The sequence below is a fragment of the Cheilinus undulatus genome, linkage group 16 (assembly GCF_018320785.1).
Source record: "Cheilinus undulatus linkage group 16, ASM1832078v1, whole genome shotgun sequence".
NCBI lineage: Eukaryota > Metazoa > Chordata > Actinopteri > Labriformes > Labridae > Cheilinus > Cheilinus undulatus.
This window is the reverse complement of record NC_054880.1, coordinates 17179196-17200121: the sequence shown is the minus strand read 5'-3', so window position 1 is coordinate 17200121 and position 20926 is coordinate 17179196. Positions and strand designations below refer to the sequence as shown.

At 38.2% G+C, this 20926-nt stretch overlaps 1 protein-coding gene across 1 annotated transcript; it reads left to right on the top strand.

Annotated features, from left to right (window-relative positions):
• The first annotated feature begins 1156 nt into the window (after window positions 1-1156).
• Window positions 1157-18553, top strand: cratb (carnitine O-acetyltransferase b). The gene is made up of 15 exons (XM_041809692.1): window positions 1157-1515; window positions 1881-2108; window positions 5249-5367; window positions 7048-7101; window positions 8087-8252; window positions 10258-10432; window positions 10644-10734; window positions 11134-11221; window positions 11310-11410; window positions 12798-12917; window positions 13732-13854; window positions 15674-15809; window positions 15916-15978; window positions 16055-16192; window positions 17679-18553. Exons 1-15 carry the CDS (start codon window positions 1465-1467, stop codon window positions 17880-17882), a joined length of 1857 nt encoding a protein of 618 aa, XP_041665626.1. The 5' UTR covers window positions 1157-1464; the 3' UTR covers window positions 17883-18553.
• Window positions 18554-20926: the final 2373 nt, after the last annotated feature.

Below are 20926 nucleotides of genomic sequence, written 5' to 3'. Positions count from 1 at the left end.
CAGCTGGGATCAGCTACAGCCCCTAGCCACTCCAAATGGGTCCAGTGGCGATGATGGATGGGAAAGTGGATGTTCTCAGCTTTTCTCCTTTTAATCAGAATGTCATTTCTAATCATGTACAGTGCCTATAATAGGTTTCACCCAATTGGATTTTATGCCCTTTTATTGATTTTATAAATCAGTCACTGACAATATAAATTGTCTTTATTACACAGGAAAAAAAAACAATGTCAAAGTGAAAACACATTTCTACAAAGTAATGTAAATTTTATACAAATATGCAATGTAGAATAAATGACTGCAAAACCATTCATCCTTGACTGCAGTCACAGCACTGAGTCTGTAGATAGGTCTCAATCAGGCTTGTACATCTAGACACCACAGTTTTACTCCATTCTTCTTTGCAAAACTGCTCAAGCTCTGTCAGTTGCACAGGGATCAGCCGTGAACAGTCCTTTTCAAGTCCAGCCGGAAATTCTCTTTTGGATTGCCAACAAATTTATACATCATTTGACCAAAATGAAACAGTTCATCTTTAAAAAATCCTCCAGTGCTTCCATCAGTTTTTCTTGAATTCAGTTGTGGTTAAAGTGTCATGTACATTTTAAAATTGTGAAAATCTGGTTCAATAATTGTCACTCCTGCCTCTTAAAAATGTCTGATGTTAATTTTTTAAGTTTCATCGCATAGGTAGGGTTGGCATTTGGTGTAAAGGTTTACAACTGCAACTGCATTTTTTAAAGGAAGATAAAAAAAAAACAACATATTTAGTCACAGGCACTGGTTTATTTCCAAAAGTGCTGCAAATGTTATTTTTAGAACAATGTTAATTGTACTTTTTATTCTGCAGTGAGGGCATAAATTCCTAATAGTAAAAAAATGACCTCCATTGTTGTCTATAACTGCATATTGCAATGGTCAGCACCTGTTTAACGTGTAATACCTCACAGAAATGAAGCCTTTATTTTTCGTACATTAGGCTGGTGACGACTTTGTTTCAAAAGCTTATCAGGTTACGTTTCATGAATCCTTTGTCGGCGCCAATTTTTGGTGAAACAGCGACACCCTGCGGAGAGATGCGGTACGTCACATCCAGTCTGTAGTCACGTAGCTGTTTACGGAAACAGTTTTACGTCAACACGTGTGCAGGCTTGTAGACCCAGTTCCTTACGTGAGTGTTTGCAAGCACGTAGTTTGACGGAGAGGTGGGTTTCTTCTTTGCGTTTTTTGACTCACGGATACAGACATGTCTCCAAACTAGGATCCATCCAGCGATGAGGAAGACTCTCATCTTCTTCAACCATGAAGTAGGAAGGGTGGACTGCATTTTAGTATAGTATAGTTGCTTCTTCATTTGACGCCCTGACATTGCGGGGATTTTGGAAAAGTTAATGTAAATAAAGCAGTAAAGCTGCTTTTTGTTTTATAAATGCAAAGCAGAGCGGATTTCTGAGTAAAGGGAACATGATTCTGAGGAAAATTCACGCAGGATCGTGCAGATCATGGCTCTCTCGGGTGAGTACTCTTCTGTTTTTGGATTTAGCTGTCAAAATTCATAGAGTTCATGTGTCTATATGTTCACATACAGTGTTGTTATCATAGCAAAATGTCTGTTAACGAGAAAGAGGCAGCTAACCCTGTTTCAACTCTCATATTTTCCACGCTTCCTATTTTGATACGCCCAAGAGGTGCCTTGCTGAATTTGGCATTTGTTCAAACTTTCTTGGGAGTCGTTCCACTTTGCTGACATGCAGATATACCACACGAGCATTTAATTACAGCTTTTAGATTAATGTGATCATAATTTTAAGGCAGTATGTTGTACTACAGCAAATGCCCGAGTCCTGCAGAGTTCCTCAAACGTATCTCCCTTCTTGCAGCCTTCCTTCAGGCAGGAGCTGTGTTGTTTCTCCTCCTCTGTGCCCCCCCAGCCGGTGCCCCCTCTGGCCCAGACATTGCAGGCCTACCTGAAGGCCCTGGAGCCCCTGCTGCCCCCTGAGGAGATCAGCCACACCAGGAGGATGGTGCAGGAGTTCGGCAGGCCAGGGGGCCTCGGTGCGAAGCTGCAGGAGGGGCTGGAGAAGAGAGCCAGACATACCAAGAACTGGGTCTGTGAGGACTGTATGAGTGCTGGGAAGGGTGACAGATGTCACTGATGGATGTGGGTGGGGTTTTAAAGGGAAGATAAAGCTGCTGGGGTTTGTTTTTGTAAGGCATGCATGTGTGGGCTAAATCTGTGGTGTCTACAACACTTTAAAAACAAAATAGAACACCAGCTCTTTACCTCAGGATGCAAAATAACTTAAGATACAAATGACTGAAAACTGCCAAGAAGATGAAGTTATTGCCCTGATCACAGTTTTGAGAAAGCAACAAAAATGGCACGAATGCACAATTGAAAAAAACACACAGAAAGGCAACAGAATCTTTAAATCTGCCACTTTAAGCAAATAAACTCAGTCTTTTACCCCCTTGAGACATTGAGTCCCATAGATTTAAGCAAAATTAACTTAGACTGCCTTCCACACCTGCACCTTTTGAATGATTCTGCTTCAGATATTTCTTATGAGACCTTAAAACTGGATCAGACAATTTGGAGTTGCTGTACTACATTTACCATGTATTAAAATTCTAAAATAAGGTTAATCAATAACTAATCTAAAACTTATATGAATGCGGTGGAGGGCAGTCTTGGATGTATCAGCCCCAGCATTAGTTCCAAAACAATAAATACGTCCTCCAAAATAACAGCTTTCACAACAAATTATGCACATTAGTGAAGATTAAATTAGCAGTTAAGTCATAAACCACTTGATTGATACAGCAGAGCACTGTTAAATCAGAAATTAAGAGGAAGTAGAAAGAGTTAGTCAATGGTTGTTGTTTTTTTTTTTTAAGTATTACCAGCAATGGATCCTGATCTGTATTAAGGGTCACATATCAATGTTCAAGGTTCAGTTGCTTATTAATCTACAATGCTCTGTTGCATAATGAAACTGGAGTTGAAGTCTCTTCATGATAAGCAGACAAATAAACTGTGATCATGAAGAATGAGGATGAATTAAGTCAGCCACTCATAGCAGAAGGAAATAAGCTGCTCTGTTCTCTGGATGCCTGAAATCAGATATTTTTATGTTTACTAGACCTTAGCAGAGCTCACAGGCCTCTGCTTTTATGGAAGATGTCTTTAGAAATAATTTATATTTAGTAAATTATTGCCTTTTATTATCCTGTGCATCCTTGAAATCATGGGAATAATGGGTGCTGTTTCCTTTGTTTGCAGCAATTTTTAAGAAATATATAGAAAAAAAACACTACTGACATTACATTACATTAAACTATACATAACGTTAAATATATTTTATTAAAAAAAAAAGCAAGATCTTGTCTCATGGTCAAAAGGAACCATTAAGCAAGTTTTTAACATGTTTTATCATTTCAATTTCAAATGGCTTTACTGACATGGAAATTATAGTTTACATTGGCTAAGCAATACACAATGAAAAAGACTCACACATTTACACATTCATTCACAAATTCAAAGATTTCACAAATTCACTTACTAGAACTTTACTTCTACACTTACTAAATTCACTTGTTAGTGCATCTTTATAAACTAGCAAAACAATCATTGGGGTCGAAGTTCAGACAAGCATTGTATTTAAAATACATTTAAACAAGCTTTTTTAAAATTTTATTAACCTTATATCAGCTATTTAGACCTGAAGATCTTTTTGTGGTGTTTGTTTGTCAGAATGCTTGATACTTAGATATTTTTTTAACCCCATATGTTTAAAAAGCTGTGATTTTTTTTACACATACATATATACAATTCTGTTATTATAACCCCTTAGAATTTCACATGAAATTAGTCAGAAACACCTATTCAGGAATACCCCCACTAAGTAGAATTCTGTGTTGGAAACATTTGTAGTTCAAGCTCATACAAAGTGGCGTAAGAAAGTTAACAACACGTAGCAATAACTGGTATTGAGTAATACAAAAAAAGTTTTTTTTTTTTTTTTAAATAGTGAAACAGGCCTTTAGATGAAGCATGAAGTCTTAGCTAGTTCAGGTTCAAAGCTGTTCATAATAGAATAGAAAATGAGTATTTCACACCTGTTTTATGAGGAAAAGACCAGGTATTTTCAAACCAAAGACTCTAAAAAGAATAGAGGTTGGTAGACATTTTTCTATAAAGCATTGTTAATAATTGCCTAGAAAAGAGACATTATAAGAGCAAACACAATGGACTGCTGAGAACAACAGCGGCAAATTTGAAATTACACAAAACCGGTCCATGGATCTTTCTGGATGTAATTATATTGGACTGCATTTGGCTGGCTTTAGATTGTGGGGGCTCTTTCTAAAGCAGCATGACTGACTGATAGTATCAAAAAGTACCAAAGATCTTCGGTCATATTTATTAATATATTTTTAGTGGTTTTTGGGTGAGTGTTATGTCTTATATATAGATAAGACAGCTGAAGAACAACAGGAAATATGGTGACTAAGAGTGGGGGAAAATATGCACCAAACTATGCCATGACCGGGAATCAATCCTGTGACCAGTTGTCATGGACTCAAGCCTCTTTATATGGGCGCCTGCTCCACCAACAGCATTTGACCGATGTTCTTCTGTCATATTTTTAACCCAAGGTGACACAAAAGAGAGAGCATTGAACTTTGCAGTTTCACAGAGTTTCCCATAGTTATATGGAAATTATTGTTGTTTGAAATCTCAAGAAATGAACACATTATTGTGAGAAAACAGCTTTGTTAGCAGCAAGCTTCCTCAAGAAAACAAGCTAGCTAAGTAGATATCTCAAGGAAAAAACAAATTGTAATTGTTATCAAAAGAAAGTGAGAAAAGTAAAATTCTGATTCCATCTATCGCAGATTTTTGCCATATTTTTTTTCCAGCCACACATGCATGGCTCTCTGAAAACAGCTCTGCAGCCTGCTTTAGAAATCTGATCAACCAGCTGAGAAACACTGATCTTAACTACACTGGCCACATTTCACTCCTGAAAGGTTGCCAATGTATTTGTACAATTTTAGCTGCAAGAGTTTTGCTCCAGTTTTTATAATTAACAAGAAGAAATAACCCTACATTGGATGTTAGTATCATTTAATTTTTACTAGTGTCTTATCAAAGTTTAAACATCTGAAATTGTGACGACCCTACTGTTGTTGAGTCTCAGCTCTAGAGTTTCATTCTTGTGTGTGGTCTCTCTCTCTCTTGTAGATTGCTCCCTGGTGGGTTCAGTGGGCGTACTTGGAGAGCAGACAGCCATTGCCAGTGCACTCAAATCCGGCCATCTCTCTGCCCAGGAGGGATTACAACGGCTGGAGGAGCCAGCTTGTGTGAGTCAAAAGCACAGAACACATCAATGCACACAATAAATCACAAAGTAGCAGCAGCTTTATTGTTGCCTGCTGCATCTCCAAAACTAACAGAGCTATCATTAGGGCTGACTACAGAGATGATCTGAACTTTCTCACCTCCCCTTTTGTTAATCACATTATTGGGTTGAAGTCAATTTGTTCTTTTGTTAGAAATTGTTCAATTTCATCTGCAAATAGAGAAATATTTAGAAGATTTGATAATAAATGTACTCATTAGTCAGATAATTGTCATAACTGATAGTAAACTGAACATTTCTATTGCAGACGGTGAACCACGAGAATGAACTGTTCAAGTAGACAAAGCTATTATTGTTATTCTTTGTTTCTCTAGTAAAGTAAGCTGTAAATACCACTGGTAGTTTATCTTTCATAATAAAAACGCTTTGTATGATGTGTCCTCTCAGCGTGATCTGGATACACACGTTTTTATTTTCCTATTGGTGGCTGACATTAACACTTTGTAACCTGATTACCTTCATGAGCCAAAGAAACTGTATAACCTTTAAAGCTGGGGTCGGCAGTTTTACTGGAAAGGGCAAAATCCCCAGGGGAACTGAAAACAGACCCGTCCTCTGGATAGCTCTGTTCTCTCTCTAATCCTCTCTCATTAGGTGTAGATATTATACAGGTGCAGTATGAATATTACTCACATACTGGTCATTAATGTACCTGCGTAACCATAACTGTGGCTGTAGTAACTTCAGAAACGAGGGGAAACTTATCAGGATAGTTTGTTTTTATTTAAAGTGGCAGTATATCAGGCACTTTTCAAGTCTATTACTCTCAGGAGATAATAACCAGTGGCTGGTTTTTGCATGGCAGAGGAACACATGTTAGGAGTAATGTTAGAACAAAGTGGCTTTCTTACTGCAAAGCAATGTGCTGATTCATTTCCAAATACATTCCAAATGCATTTTTTTCTCATATGTTATTTGGCACCGGGAAAAGTTTATTTGTTTGTGTGTTTTTGTTGGGGCAATTAGGGGTCATGGGCTAAGGTAGGAAGTATCAGGTTTGACACTTCGTGGAGCTTGCATGCATGGTAGCTTGCTGGGCCCAGGGAGCTCACTGTCCAGCCTCCTAGAGAGGTTGTGGGACCAGTTGCCTTAAACAGGGGTAAAAGGAAGCTCCCATTTGACAACCCCAGAGATGTCCTGGCTCTTAGGTTGGAAGGCTCAGAGCCTGGGTCTACTAAATGTGGCAACAGAGGGCCATATGGTAATTTAGGAGTAGGACATAGGAGCATAATTTAGATTAGGGGTCTCTTCAGTGAACTCTTGTGTTTATTTTAAACGTGTACTCTCAGGCTGACAGTCAAAGCTCTGTAAAGTAGCAAAATTGCTTGGTAAAGTCAGTCCTGCTTGCAGGGGTTCAGTGCCATTTTCCATGTTAGGCACTCCGACTGATTTCAGATAAAAACATGCTAATAGACATCTGATGAGGCTAATTAACACTATTTGGCCCAAAGTATTTGGTGGCCTGACCATTACACCACCAGGGACTGTAATGACATTGTATTTAACCTATGCAGGTATCAGATTGAATGTTACTAAGTCTAAATTGTCAGGTTAAAAGGAGCTGTAGACATCTAGTTTAAAGAGGGCACCTAGCTCATGACTGTTGTTTGTCTCCATGTAGGTTTGCATCCAAACTGATCGCAGCAGTGCTGGATTTCAAAGCCAAAATCAGCACGTAAGTATTCCTGAGCTGGTGCTTATTAATGATAATTATTAGGAAGAAGAAGAAGAACTCTTGAATTGCTTTAAACTGTCTAACAAAGACAAACACTCCCTGGATAAAAAGCACATCTTTCTATATAAACTTCAATACTCTGTTGCACAGAGCAGCCTTGGATTCATGTCAGTATCAGTAGAGATGAATACAGCTATTATTCTGGATGAAATCTAATCTCGGTACAGTCAAATAAAAGCAGCTGTAAGAGTCATTTGAGCCGTTAATTAACTGTAAAATGTTGTGAATCTTGGTTGAAAAGCTCCAGTAATCCTGCTTTTAATCTGCTGATTTACCGTCACTTTGGGCAGCTTCTATTTCAGTGGTGTAACCTTTAAGCCAAGCTGGCATCAGTGTGCGTCTCTCTGCTGTATGAAGCTAATCTGTGTCTAAATTTGTTTGTAACTGTATCTGTGCAAAGCCAACAGCACACGACTGAAGTGTGAGTGCTGTTTTTACTCTCTGGCACAGCCCTGGGTTGATTATAAATTATATAAAGTTTAGCCTCAGGATCATAATGTTTAGAGCAACAATTTAGTCCAATACATGATGATAAGAGTGCATTTTTTACTATCTGACATAATTGACTGCATTCATCTGTCTGTTTAGGTAGACAAATATCTCTGAAAGACTTCAAGAGAATATCTTTACATTTAGCAGAAATATCCTTTTAAATTCAAGGAAGAGCTGTAAAGTTTTACTTTAAAAGATTGAAGTTTAAAGTTTCTTAGTTGACTGAAATATTACAACCAATTTAAAGGTTCTTTCTAAAATTTGAAAAAGGAAATAAAGGGTCATTATCATATAAATGAAAAGTGATGCAGCTAACTGATCCCTGCTCTGTTTTGCACTCTCTAATTCAAGGTTTAGACAAAGTGTGTTTGCAGAAATATGAAAGAGTCTACTTAACATAACTACCAGACATGCTTCTCTCTGTCTGCTTCAGTGGTCATCTGCCCGTGGAGCACATGCGAGGAAAGCCTCTATGCATGGAGCTGTACCCGCTCCTCTTCTCCTCCTGCAGGATCCCTGGACCTAAGCACGACTACATCGCCCATCATGGACGCTCTCGGCGTTCGCCAACTCACATCACAGTTGTCAGGAACTACCAGGTAGGACTAAAACATGACAGAGGATTCAGGAATTATTCACAGTCCAAAGTCTGACATGCAAAATGTTTTGTCTTTGTCCTCAAAAAATAACAAACTATGAGCTGAAGATTAAAATAGTCCCAAAAGGACCAGAAGCCCTCCACTGATCTGGCCTTTATGACAGAAAGACTAGACAACAGCCTCTACTCAGTGCAAAACGCATCTCAGAAACTAAAAAGAGAAATAGGAAGAGCCTGAACTAAATCTAAGTGTTTTGCAAAGGGTCTGAATACTTATGTCAGTGGGATATATCTTGTTTATTTTCAGTAAATTTGCAAATAAAATCTAACATTCTGTTTTCACTTTGTCATTATGGGCTACTGAGTGTGAAATTATGATAATAAAAATGAAAATAAATGACTGTAGCATCAGGTTGCTTCATAACAAAATTTTAAAGGTCACATATGCAAAATACACTTTTTTAGGCTTTTTAAGCAAAAATCTGTGCCCCTGGCCTGTCCGCAATCCCCCCAAGAATCAGAAAAATCCATTCCCTCCCACCCTGTCTTTCTCCACCTTTCAGAAAATGTGTGCTGAAACAAGCCGTCCTCAGATTTTCCCCTCATGATGTCATGTGGGGAGTTAGCAGCGGCCCCAGGTTCGGTTCGCCCTCCCCGCTTGGAAGAAAGTTCCACCCTTTACTGAGCTTCCTCTCAGGTGCTAGCTGCAAGGAGGATCAGGAGAGCCACATCCATTAAGTCACATCCATTTCCTGAGAGGGGTGGAGTCAGACAGCTCATTATCATTTAAAGCCACAGACGCAGAAACAGCTCGTTCTGAGCAGGGCTGAAACTGTGGGGTTTTTTTAGACATACAAAAATCCGATACTGCAGTGTTTTTTTTCTGAAACAAACTTGGCAAGCATGTTTTGAGTTAGCACTTCTAGGGTTTTCTTTTATATTTGTCAGAGATGAAGGTATTTGATATACCAAGTTGGGACATATCATTGGTGCTGATCGATAGAATTTTATTAATTTCATTCTCTATGATCTACCAGAACTGTTTTGCTTTTTCACAAGATCATATTTATAGTTTACAATTGGGACACCGGGTAGAGGTTAGGGTTATTTATGATATTGGGAGGGGGATATCTGTGCACTGAGAATTACTTTCACTGCATTAGACATTTATTGTATATTTTCATTAAGTGATCCAGTTTGACTCACTCAGACAGTGATGGGAATACTGGTTCCTTTTAGGGATCTGGATCATTTTGGCTCAGCTCAGTTATCAGAGCCTGACTTTAGGCTCCCAATTTTTGGCTTTTCTGTGTTTATTAAACAACAAAAAAATGGACAAAGGGGAAGCCAGCTCAAAAATAGGAGTTGGCTCTTGTCTTTCAAATAAGCTGGGTTCTCCTGGATCCTTGAAAGTTCTTAAAAATCTTAACCCTTGTACCCTGAATGTAAATTAGGTAATTTAGGTAAAAGGACGGAAATTAGCCACTGGCTACAATCCTACATATTTACATGTAAGTGTTTAATAATATGTCCTGACCCTGATATTTCAAATAAAAATAAATAAGAAATAAATAAATAGAAAGTATATTACTTTTTTCTTTAAAATCATATTTATGACAAAATGAGAGAAAGCTCTTCAGCTCCATATAAATGGTTTCCAGTCCAATTTTCTACTGATCCGTTACCAGACTGTTTGGTTTATTTTACCTGGATTGTTAAATGTTGTCAGACCAGTTGGTCAAAATTTTCTTTTGTTTTGATTGTAGCAGCAACAGTAGCATGAAGTGTGTCACATTGTGATTGCGAAAGAGAAAAAGAGTTTCCATAGTTTAATTTACAGATATGAGTACAGTGGACACATCGATAAGTACCCAGGCACCAAAGACAGTGTAGTACTGAGAAATCTTCAGGTTCAGTGATACCAAACCAACGCGGACAGCTTCACTGCTTCAATTCTCAACTCATCCTCAGAGGAATAAAAAGGCTGTCTTTCCTCCTTCTTTTAGTTCTTCCAGCTGGAGGTTTATAACAGCGATGGCTCGAGGATGACGGAGAGTCAGATCCACAGTCAGCTGCTGAGGATCCGCTCCCAGTCCTGGAAGACGGACAAAGAGCCAATGGGTATCCTGACCAGTGAGCACCGTCACACGTGGGGAGAGGCCTACAACCGGCTGCTCCGAGGTACATAACACCACGAAAACAGTCCCATCTTATGAAAGTTTCTAGCTATTAAATTACCCACAAGTTAAGAGGTTACTGCCGGCTTTTTAACAGCTTTTCTCACTCAAATATGTTTTTAAAGGAGAAGATGATATACCCTTTAGGGAACATCCAAATACATCTGGTTAAATTGTTTTGGGAACTGAATTCAGCTTGTTTTTTTGTGCTCTAGATAAACTAAACAAGGAATCTGTGCGGCTGATTGAGTCTGGACTTTTCGCCTTGTGCCTGGACTCTCCGGTCATGAGGATATCAGATGAGAAGTAAGCACACACACTTGCACACATTCAGGTATTTCTGTGTTTGCCCGAAGTGTGGTAATCCTGTGTGTGCTCAGATATCCTTGTTCTGTTTGTTTACATTCAGTCTGAAGCAGCAACGTATGATTGTCACTTCCACCAAATGGGATGTAAAGTTACCAGAATTGTACTGAATGATTGTAAATCCCTAAGAATAAATTTGACTGAATTTGTATTATTGAATGTCTTAGCGGATGGAGAAAACCTCAGATCATTAACTTATTTAAAAAGAAAGTTAATATCCCCAAAATACCTTATTACAAGTAGAAGTCCTTTGCTCAGTCAAAAGAAAAAAGAAACTACAAGTAAATCTTAATGTTGCTTACATTTCAAAAGGCAAACAATAATAGTGTACTTTGACAGGTATGCCAGCCGTAAAGCAGCACAGGTCCTCCATGGAGGCGGGACTTTCTCCAACAGTGGTAATCGCTGGTTCGATAAGACTCTGCAGGTGAGCGGCACATGACCAAAGGTAACATAGGATTACCCGATACAGTACATGCAGTGCACTGTTAACTGTGACATGTTTATTTGAGCAGTTTGTGGTGGGAGAGGACGGCTCCTGGGGTCTCCTGTATGAACAAGCCACCGCCGAGGGTCCGCCCATTGCAACACTGCTGCATCACATCCTGGACTACTGGTGAGAGAAGGAGGAGAAATGACTGATGCATCTGTGGTGTTAAGGCTAGTCTATATATTTTAAATCTTGACCACATGAGCACCTGAGGCCGGAATTTGTTGTGATATTAATTTTGTCCTGTCTGGCTACCATACAGTTTGGCCATGAGCTGACCAATGAGGCCTTAGGCAAAACACAAAACTTGAGCTGGATTCAGTGTTTGTTTATATTGAGGCAAATATAAAAGCCTCATCTTTAAGAAGCTCTTACATACTTACATTTATTAGATCTGATATTCTTAGATAATAGTATATCCTCCTAAGATCCTGCATGTACAATTGAGGGCATTACATTTATGCTTTCCTACAACAGAGTAATAATTTCTGCTGTTAGAGTTTTGAGATAATTGTCCAGAATGTTCACTGAAATTTGAGTAATTTGCTAAAAAGAAAAGGTTGGGAGAATTTTCAGGAATTTTCATTGAAATTTTATAGGGAATTAGTTTGGAATATTCTCTGCCTTTTTAAAGTATTTTCATGGAAATTTGGGGAATATTTTTGGATATTTTTGGAGAGTTTCACTGAAGGTTTTTGGATGAAATTTGTTGAGACCTTTTTGGGCAATTTCATGGGTATTTGGGACATTTGTGTGGAAATTTTCAGGCATTTCCATAGAAACTTGAGGAATGCATTCATAGGTTTTTAGGAATTTTTGGGAGTTTTGAACTGTCCTTTGAAAATGTCAAGATTGTTCATGGAAATTTGTTAGGATAAGTGGGGGAAATTTCTCTATTTTTCATGGTATTTGGGGAAATGTATTATTTTGGGGAATTTGCAAAAACATTTAAGGGGGACTTTGCTTTGAACTTTTTGGAATTTCCTTGAAATTTTTCAGGAATTTACGTATAATTTTGGGGGGAATTTGCCCTCAAGTGTAATTGTTTACAGTAGGCAACTGCGATTACATTTGTTGGATTATTACATGAAAAGCTGCAGATTTGTATGATGTTAATGGTTTATTGTCTATTGGCAGTTATTATGTTTACAGGTGTGACAAGTCCTCAATACAAACATGAAGTAAGCTGCAGAGGTAGGGGTAGGTGAGCAGCAAATCCCGTGTCTATTCATAGTCTGTTGTCATTTATTTCATTGAGAGCCCCCTGGCGGTGATATTTACAATACATACTTTGCATTTGATATTGTAGCCTCTATTTGTGTGTTTTCAATTGATCTTCATCTGTCATCTTGATTTTATCTTTTCCCTTGCTCATTAATCCCTTACAATCCACTAAAAAAAACGTTTTTCATTGCAGTCAAACAGTACTAGTCTCATATTAAAAATGTTTTTTTTCTTTCATATTTCACATACTTATGTACCAGTCGTTTGTGTGCTTTTGTCTTGACTGCAGTGAGAAGCCAGACCCAAAGAGAGCTCCACTGGTTCCTCTCCCGATGCCCAAGAAGCTCTACTTTCACATTGACAGAGAAATAAAGAGGGACATCGAGCATGCCAAGCAAAACCTGGACATGTGAGCTCCTCGCCTAGTTTCAAAGCAGTGTAGAGTGTTTTGTGTTTAGGTAGAGTGTATGGGATGCTTTTAATGATAAGAGAGGAATGGCTTTGCTGCGCAGAGGGAGCTTTATGTTTACTTTGACCTCATATCTAACAACACTGAAGTAAAGTAAAGCCACAGGAGAGTAAACACATTTATTTTCACTCTTGACTTTACTGTAAGCCATCATTTGTAACAGGGCTTTTTTAAAACCCACACACTGCTTCTTTATTTAAATTCACACATACATCTTTCCCACTTTAACATTTAAATAAGGATGTGAGGCAAGTTTATTTGTGTAGCACATTTCAGCAACAAGGCAATTCAAAGTGCTTCACACAGGACATTAAGATACAAAAAGGAAAAAAAATGTACTTGTTAGCAGATAAAAGTGATTGTCCACACCCTTGTCAACAACTTAAAGTCTTTCTGTGAACCAATAAAAGTGGAGGTTGCTGTATGTAAACAAAAAAAGTACAAAGTTGGCCTAACCTCTACTTTATTGCTATAAATTATTGATGAATATTTTCTATTGTTTATAAATGCTAAAAAGGGGACTGAGAATAAAATGATAGCACAGTTTTATATATGGGCATGAAACCTCCCACATTCTTTAACATACCACATGATATGTACTGAAGAAATTAAGATTAACCAACAGAGCACATCCCTTGTGTGAATACTTATTAAATTCTTAATGCCCGTTTCTTTGGTCAGTTAGGGAATAGAGAAAAAAATCCTTGAGAGTTTGAAAGAATTTCCTCACAGTGTGATTTTATTTCTCCAACAGCCTGATCAATGACCTTGACGTGAATGTGTTCAACTTCAAGAAGTTCGGCAAAGATCTTCCCAAGCGGCACAAGCTGAGTCCAAACTCCTTCATCCAGGTCGCCCTGCAGCTCGCCTACTACAGGTGAGCCAGGCAGTTTACTCAAGACATCTGTGCCTTACTTCTGCATTAGTTTATGGCCAAAACATGCCTTAACGTTCTGCATAGTACTGTAAAATTCAGTGTTTTTTATAGACATCTTGAGAAAATTTACTCATTATTGGGGAAAACCTTCATTATCCCAGTATGATCTTGAGACACACCATCCCACCAAAAGGAGTCAAATAGCCTACATTGATACATGTCCATATGGGCCTAATGTACATCGTCGACTTTTAACCATGAACTCATTCACGACTGACTGAAAACAGCAATGAGATGAGCATTGTGACGTCCCTTTTTGTTTAAGTATGGGAGGTGTGTGTAAATGTGAAACTTCTAAAGCTTTTTCTGTAATCATTTTCTGCAGCTGATGTTGTAGAGGTCATTCTTCTAACAGCTGTTTCAGACTGGCAGTGTGAGACGTGCATCTTGGCTGTGACACTGATTGATTTTCAGTTTGTTTGCATATAAGCAAGTCAAGCTTTTCAGACTCATGTGGAGATTAGATTGTAGATGTTTGGGATTTTGCCTATGTTTTCTGTGAGCTGCAAATTGATCAGACAGTTATAAATAGAGATGTTGTAAATATGTCCATCCACATCAGTAGAATATGTTTGCAGCCTGTTTCTTGATGACCCAGATGAAGGCCACAAGCTAAAATGCATCTGTTTTATATATGTCACAGGAAAGATAAGCACACCACAAGTAAACTTCAGATTTGTGCTTTTCAAAATAAAAGCCCAGTTTAGCATTTCTTTGGAGAAACTCCTTTCGTTTGTACAGAATGCTTTTATTTTGAATATTTTCCAGCAACTATACACTGGATCAAGTCACTTATTGAGAGGATTTTTGAGATAAAACTTATGAAGAATAGACAGGGTTTTGACAGAACAGAGATGCAACTAACACACCGCAAACTTGTGCCTAGTGTGAAAGCCATACCAGCAGAAGCCAAAGAGGGCATGCATGGCACACATGTGCCACAAAACACACAGCATCAGCAACAGTCCTCATCTGCAAATTCATCATCTGTTGTGATATCTGCATATCCTACATAGCCAGTTCCAGGACTAGTGCTGGGCTAGAGCCAATGCCGGTGTCCTGTTGGTTCAATCTGGAGAGCCACTTTGCTTTTACATGGACTGGAGCTGGCCAGAGAGTCACATTATTACTTCACTGTAAAAGTGTATGCACCTCTCTTTTTTCCCAGGAACACTAGTGGTGGAATTATGTTTCCTTCCAGCTTTCTTTGTTCTTCATTCATGCATAGCCAGGAGACCGCTTTCCCCTCCTTGGACCAATGCTGCTTTTCTTTTACATTACATTTGTTTTTCATTGTCTTGCTGTCTTTTTTTTTTTGAATCTCTGTTGTTTAAGAACAGAGCTCTTCTTCATTATTTCTGCATTGCAATTTTGCTCCAAAATAAATTGGCTCTTTCCCTTGGATCAGCATGGAGTTGCTGCCATGCTGGATTCCAACCCAGCCCATGAAATGGCTAGGATGCTAAAGTGATTGGTAATCTGCCTTGGCATTTTTAAAACAAATTACAGACATGGACAATCTGTAGGGACTTAAAAACACACTGTTCCCCACAGTTATTACAAATTCCCAGAGGTCCAGCTAGTAGTAATCCTGTGCAGATTGCAGTGAAAGCAGACTTTAAAAACTTTTAAAATTAACAGTAACCGTATTTTTTGTGTTTTTTTCCATTAATCACACAATGTTAACGTCCAACTAATGATTAATAGTTGCTCCATAGTCCTCTTAAGATTTCACTCCTGTGTTTTTGTGTGTTTTTAGAGTTCACAATGAGGTTTGTGCAGCCTGTGGTATCATTTCTCAGCGAATGTTTCGAGGTGGGAGGACGGAGTACATTCGCTCACCCACCAATCAGACACTCAAGTTCATCCTTGCTTTTGATGATCCGTCTGTATCGGTGAGAAACACAAGTGCTCTGTGTTAGCCTGGCTTCACTTGATTTAATCACAAAGAGAGGTGAGCTTTATCTGCTTCCCCATGTGTTTTATGTCTTTATGTTGCAGAGAGAAGCAAAGGTGCAGCTGTTCAGAGAGGCTGTTGATGCATTTTCAGCTCTGACTGATCAGGTAGATAAAAAGATCAGCTTTTTTTATGTGCTTTTAAGTTACACACACTTGTTTTGATTTATTCCTTGCTCCTCAGGCACTCAAAGGCCAAGGCATTGAGAACCACCTTCTAGGGCTGAAGCTTCAGGCCATCGAGGAAGGAATGAGCATTCCTAAAATCTTCATGGACACAGCTTATGGCCTGGCGACGCACTGGAAACTCCGAACAGGACAGGTGTGTTAAAGGCTGTGTGGTTATGGCTGAGATTTATTTCACGTGAGATGTTAACAGCCCAGTAAGCATATCAGTTAATGGGAGTGTTGTTTTTAGGTAATACATTTTTCTCATTGTTTCTGGAGCGTTTGATGTTCTTCCACTGCGAGTTTCTACCAATCATGTTTGTTGTCAGTTTCAAAATGATGCCATTCAGATGGGTTGATTATTTCCTTGTGTTTGATATACAGATCCCACTGAACAAATAGCTATAGATTTAGTCACTTTAGCCTGAAATATGAGTTTGAAATTCTGTTTTAATTTTTGCAGTTCTATATAGCAGGTCATTTTGCAACTGTTCAATGCACTGTGCTGCCATGAGTTTAAGGTTTTAAGCTCCGTCTCCTTCTGTTGTTCAATTGTGAAGCAAAAGTCCCCCCTGCTGCTGATGCTGATATATATATGAAAATTGTTTGGAGCAAAAACAGGTAGAGGAAGGAGTCTGGCTGGTGAACCCCCTCCTTTTTTGGCTAACCACAGCCAACTTTATACACTAATTAGTTGAGAAAGTTGCAGGTGCCACGGTTATTAAAAGAACAGCCAATCACGGTGGTACATTTAATCTTTATAGCATCAACTAACTAATGAAAACACAGTTACTCCAGAAAATGTACACTAGACATGCTGTAAATCAGCGTGATATTAATCAACTACATTATATGGACAAAATTTTTAAGCTGCCTGGCTGTAACACCAGCATGGCCCATAATGACATTGTATTCAAATGCATGTACATGCTCATACCTAATTGTTAACCACTAGTAAACAACAAATGAAGAAGAAGCTAGCTAGCATAACAAAACACCTGAAGAAGAAAAGCTACAGTACATGCAGTAGTAACTAATTCAGCAAGAAGACCTACCGGCTTCTTATCCCTTTTGCCTAACTTCTTCATACTGTTTTAAAGCTTCAGGATTTGAAAGCAAAGAGGATCAAAGATGGTACAGATGCTAATGTAATTTAATGGCCACATATATATAGTAGTAGAGGATGTTCAAAACACCACATGTCATACCAATTACCACAGGTTGTTTTAAACACTTTTACTTTCACTTTTGCCAGTTCAAAATAATAAATATGAGAAACCTAGACATATGCATCCAGGACTTCTTGTGGTTTTTTCCTTTTGAATGACAACCTGCTGAAAAGTGATCCTAAACCTGTGATACTGTGATCTCTGTGAACCGTTAAACTCCTACAAGCTGTCCTTGAAGATCACCATGTTACTTTATGTACCCTGGTTTTGTTTGCCAATCGGTGTTTATCCAGCCAATTTTAACCTGGAGTCCAACACTGGAATGGGATATTTATTTAACGGAACTTGGCTACAGAGTTTGGGATTGTGTACTGTAGCTACATTGATCAAGAACAAGCAGGATGACTGAACATGTCTAATATTTCTAGATACATTATGAAATGTTTACATGTTTCGTATTTGCTCCTTCAGGTGCCTGCAAACACGGACAGTGTGATGTGTTTTGGGCCCCTCGTTCCTGACGGTTACGCCATTTGCTACAACCCCCAGGCTGACCACGTCCACTTCTCCATCACCGCCTTCAACTGCTGCGAGGAGACTCACGCAGAGACATTAGCCGTCACCCTGAAGGACACCTTGTGTCACCTGCAGGAGCTGCTTGAGCCGACCGTGTAGAGCTGAGGAAGAACCCACTCTTTTACTCCTGGAAAAATAGATTTATTTTCTTAAACCAAGACTTTATAGATGTCTTGATGTGGCTCGTTTCTGATGTGGATGTTTTCTAGTGAATAACGCACAATGCTTCATTATAGCAGCAAAATATGAGGCGGTGATAATGACTGAAAACCGTCTTTGAGGTGCTTCTGATGCTTTTATACAGCTTTTGATAAAGCAGTTAGCCACTTTACTTTTCTAGAAAAAGCTGAGCAAGCAAGCCGTTTATAGTTACAACTGATGCACTAAGAGGCATGAAATGCTAGGAATGAAAAGTAAAAGCCAACCTGACACTCCATCAATAGTCAAAAAAGCCATAAACATCAATGTTTGAACTGACTGCACTCCTTTAACCAGTCATGAGATGACCAGCAGCCTTTCTAATACTCTCTTTAGAGAATAAATATAATGTGTGTTGCACAGCCATCAGTTATGATTAATGTTTGATTTTTCAGGTTTAAAAGAATGTTTGAAATGGACCAAAAGCCAAAAATGCGCTTGTTTAAGGTGGCAGTGCTCGTCTTTATTTCCTGTTTTTTGAAATGAATGTGAATAACTTGTGTTCAGTCCCTGAGGCGTGATGTTCTGCTTCTAGCCTGCAGAACTGGTCAATAAAGTACGTCAACACATGACTCATTGCTTAAATGTAGTGTTTGTGGGAGAGATGAATGAGAGACTATGACATTGATTAAGAAAAGTGAAGTAAACAACTTGGAGCTGTATTTATTCTGCATGAATAATTTTTAATACACAATGTTTCTGATGTTTTTGCAATCTAGACAGCAGGAGTTCACCTGCAATACATGCAGTACTGGGTGCTTAAGATGTCTTTTGTTGCTTTGATGAACAGGTATTGATATTATTTAATTTTTACCAGTATCTAAAATTGAAATCCTGGTATGACAACCCCAGTTTCCTGCAGAAATGACTCATCAATGCAGTAAACCCCAAGACGCCCACTTCACTTGGATTTCTACAACTCCTGGGAAATTTAGTGCAGGACTACAAACTAGAACACGACCTTAAAAAATAACTCAGAAGGAAATCTTGAAGAATAAGCTCAAAGCCAAGAAAGGATCCTTTTTCTGGCTTTTTTAGTGTTCTTGCACATAAATTTTGATACCTGGAGCATCTACCACCCCACATTATTTGAAATAAGCCAATCCAGCCCTTTGTTCATCGTCCTCCTAAGTCTAAAAACACAAAATCTGTCAGTCCGTTCCTAATCTGCATTCCTTGTGACATCACAATTTGTGTCATTTATTTGCAACATTTGAAAATGTATAATATGAAATAGGTATAAGTTTATGTACTCATACATTTAACAGTTTCATAAATGGCAGATAAGGGCACAGCTCTAAATGAACAATCCTTGAAACAAGTTGATTTGTCTCATTTAATACAGTTAGAGCTAAAGAAAGAGGCTTTTTGTGTGTTGCTGCTAGCGTGCCCTAGAGAGAAATCAGTACCTTTACAAATCCAGTCCTGCTGTGTATTACAACTGCACATGAGGGCCACTCTAAAAAATGAAAATAATAAGATGGTTTGTTAAAAGAACAAAAAAAAAAACCTCAGATTTTTTTTTAGTTTAAAAAGTCATTAATTTCTGAGAACCAAAACTATGAATTTTTGAGATTATAAAGTCAAAAATAACCTATTGTTTGGAAGAAAATCCTACCAGATAGAGACATTTTCCTTGCTTAAGTATTACAGTCAAGAGCCTCATCGAATACACTTTTTAGTAGGATCGGGCAATAAGGAAGTACTTGTGATGTGAGCCCAGAATCAACACATTCTCATTAGCACCTGGACTTAAAAAAACATGTTTGGTGGTTAAGCAACGCCCCATATAGGCGGGCAGCATGGGTTCAAGTCCAGCCTGGGGCTCCCTTGGCACATATCATCCCCCTCTCAACCTCATCCTGGTTCCACCCACTGTCCTAGATCTCAAATAAAAGCAAAACAGTCCAAAAATAAAACTTTGAAAATTTAATTAATAAATATAAAAAATAAAAATAAAAAGGGAAAATGACACACTGACAGGGAAATGACTCTTGTTTGATTTGTCTTTGACAACATACAACTTATAAATATAGTAAATTTTAAAGTTTATATTTTACTTTATCAATAAAAATTTTGAGGTAATAAAGTCAAAAGCTGCATACTTTTGAGCGCTGATGGTTTAGTGGTTAGGTACTCAGGTGGCCTGGGTTCAAGTCCAGCCTGTGGCTACTTTCCCGCATGTCTCTACCCCACTCTCTCTTCCCTGTTTCTGATTCTATCCACTGTCCTTCTCTGTCAATAAGACATAAAAAAGACCCAAAAATATATGTTTAAAAAATTATCAATTTTGAAATTCAAATTATTTTTTTCAAAAATGTCTCATTACTTATTGTGAATTTAGTTTGGTTTCACATAGTGTACAACTTGATAAATTCCATATTTTCTTGTCTTTTTTTCCCTAGAAAATTAAGGCATCCTTATTTATTTATTTATTTATCTAGTTATTCATCTATTCATTCATTCATTTACTCATTCGTTTATATGGGCCATTATACACCTTCTAATGTTTCATCAGTTCATTGCATCACTCCTTGTGAATATTTCAGATGTAAAATTTAAAAAGTCGTTTTTTTTTTCTGTGAGCTTGTCTGTCTCCTACCCCGTGACAGTGATTGCAGGTGCTAAAAATAACTTTAAAGAGAAACACTAGTGTTGTCCCAGTTGCTCATGTTTTCTTCTGTAGGTCATAAAGGGACATCAGTATTGATTTCACCCTGCTTTATAACCGAATAAAAACTCATTCAGGGAGCTTTAAGAACACATATTTTTCATTGGCAATAAGCTATAAATTATAATAATCACTGTATTACACGAGCATTTTTAACGTTTTAATATAATTTCATTACTTGTCACAATAAGTAACTTTTAACAAAAACAAAGGAAAGTAGGTTTGTCGCGTGTCCGGTAGCTGATTGGTCGAACGAACACAGGAAATGACGTCA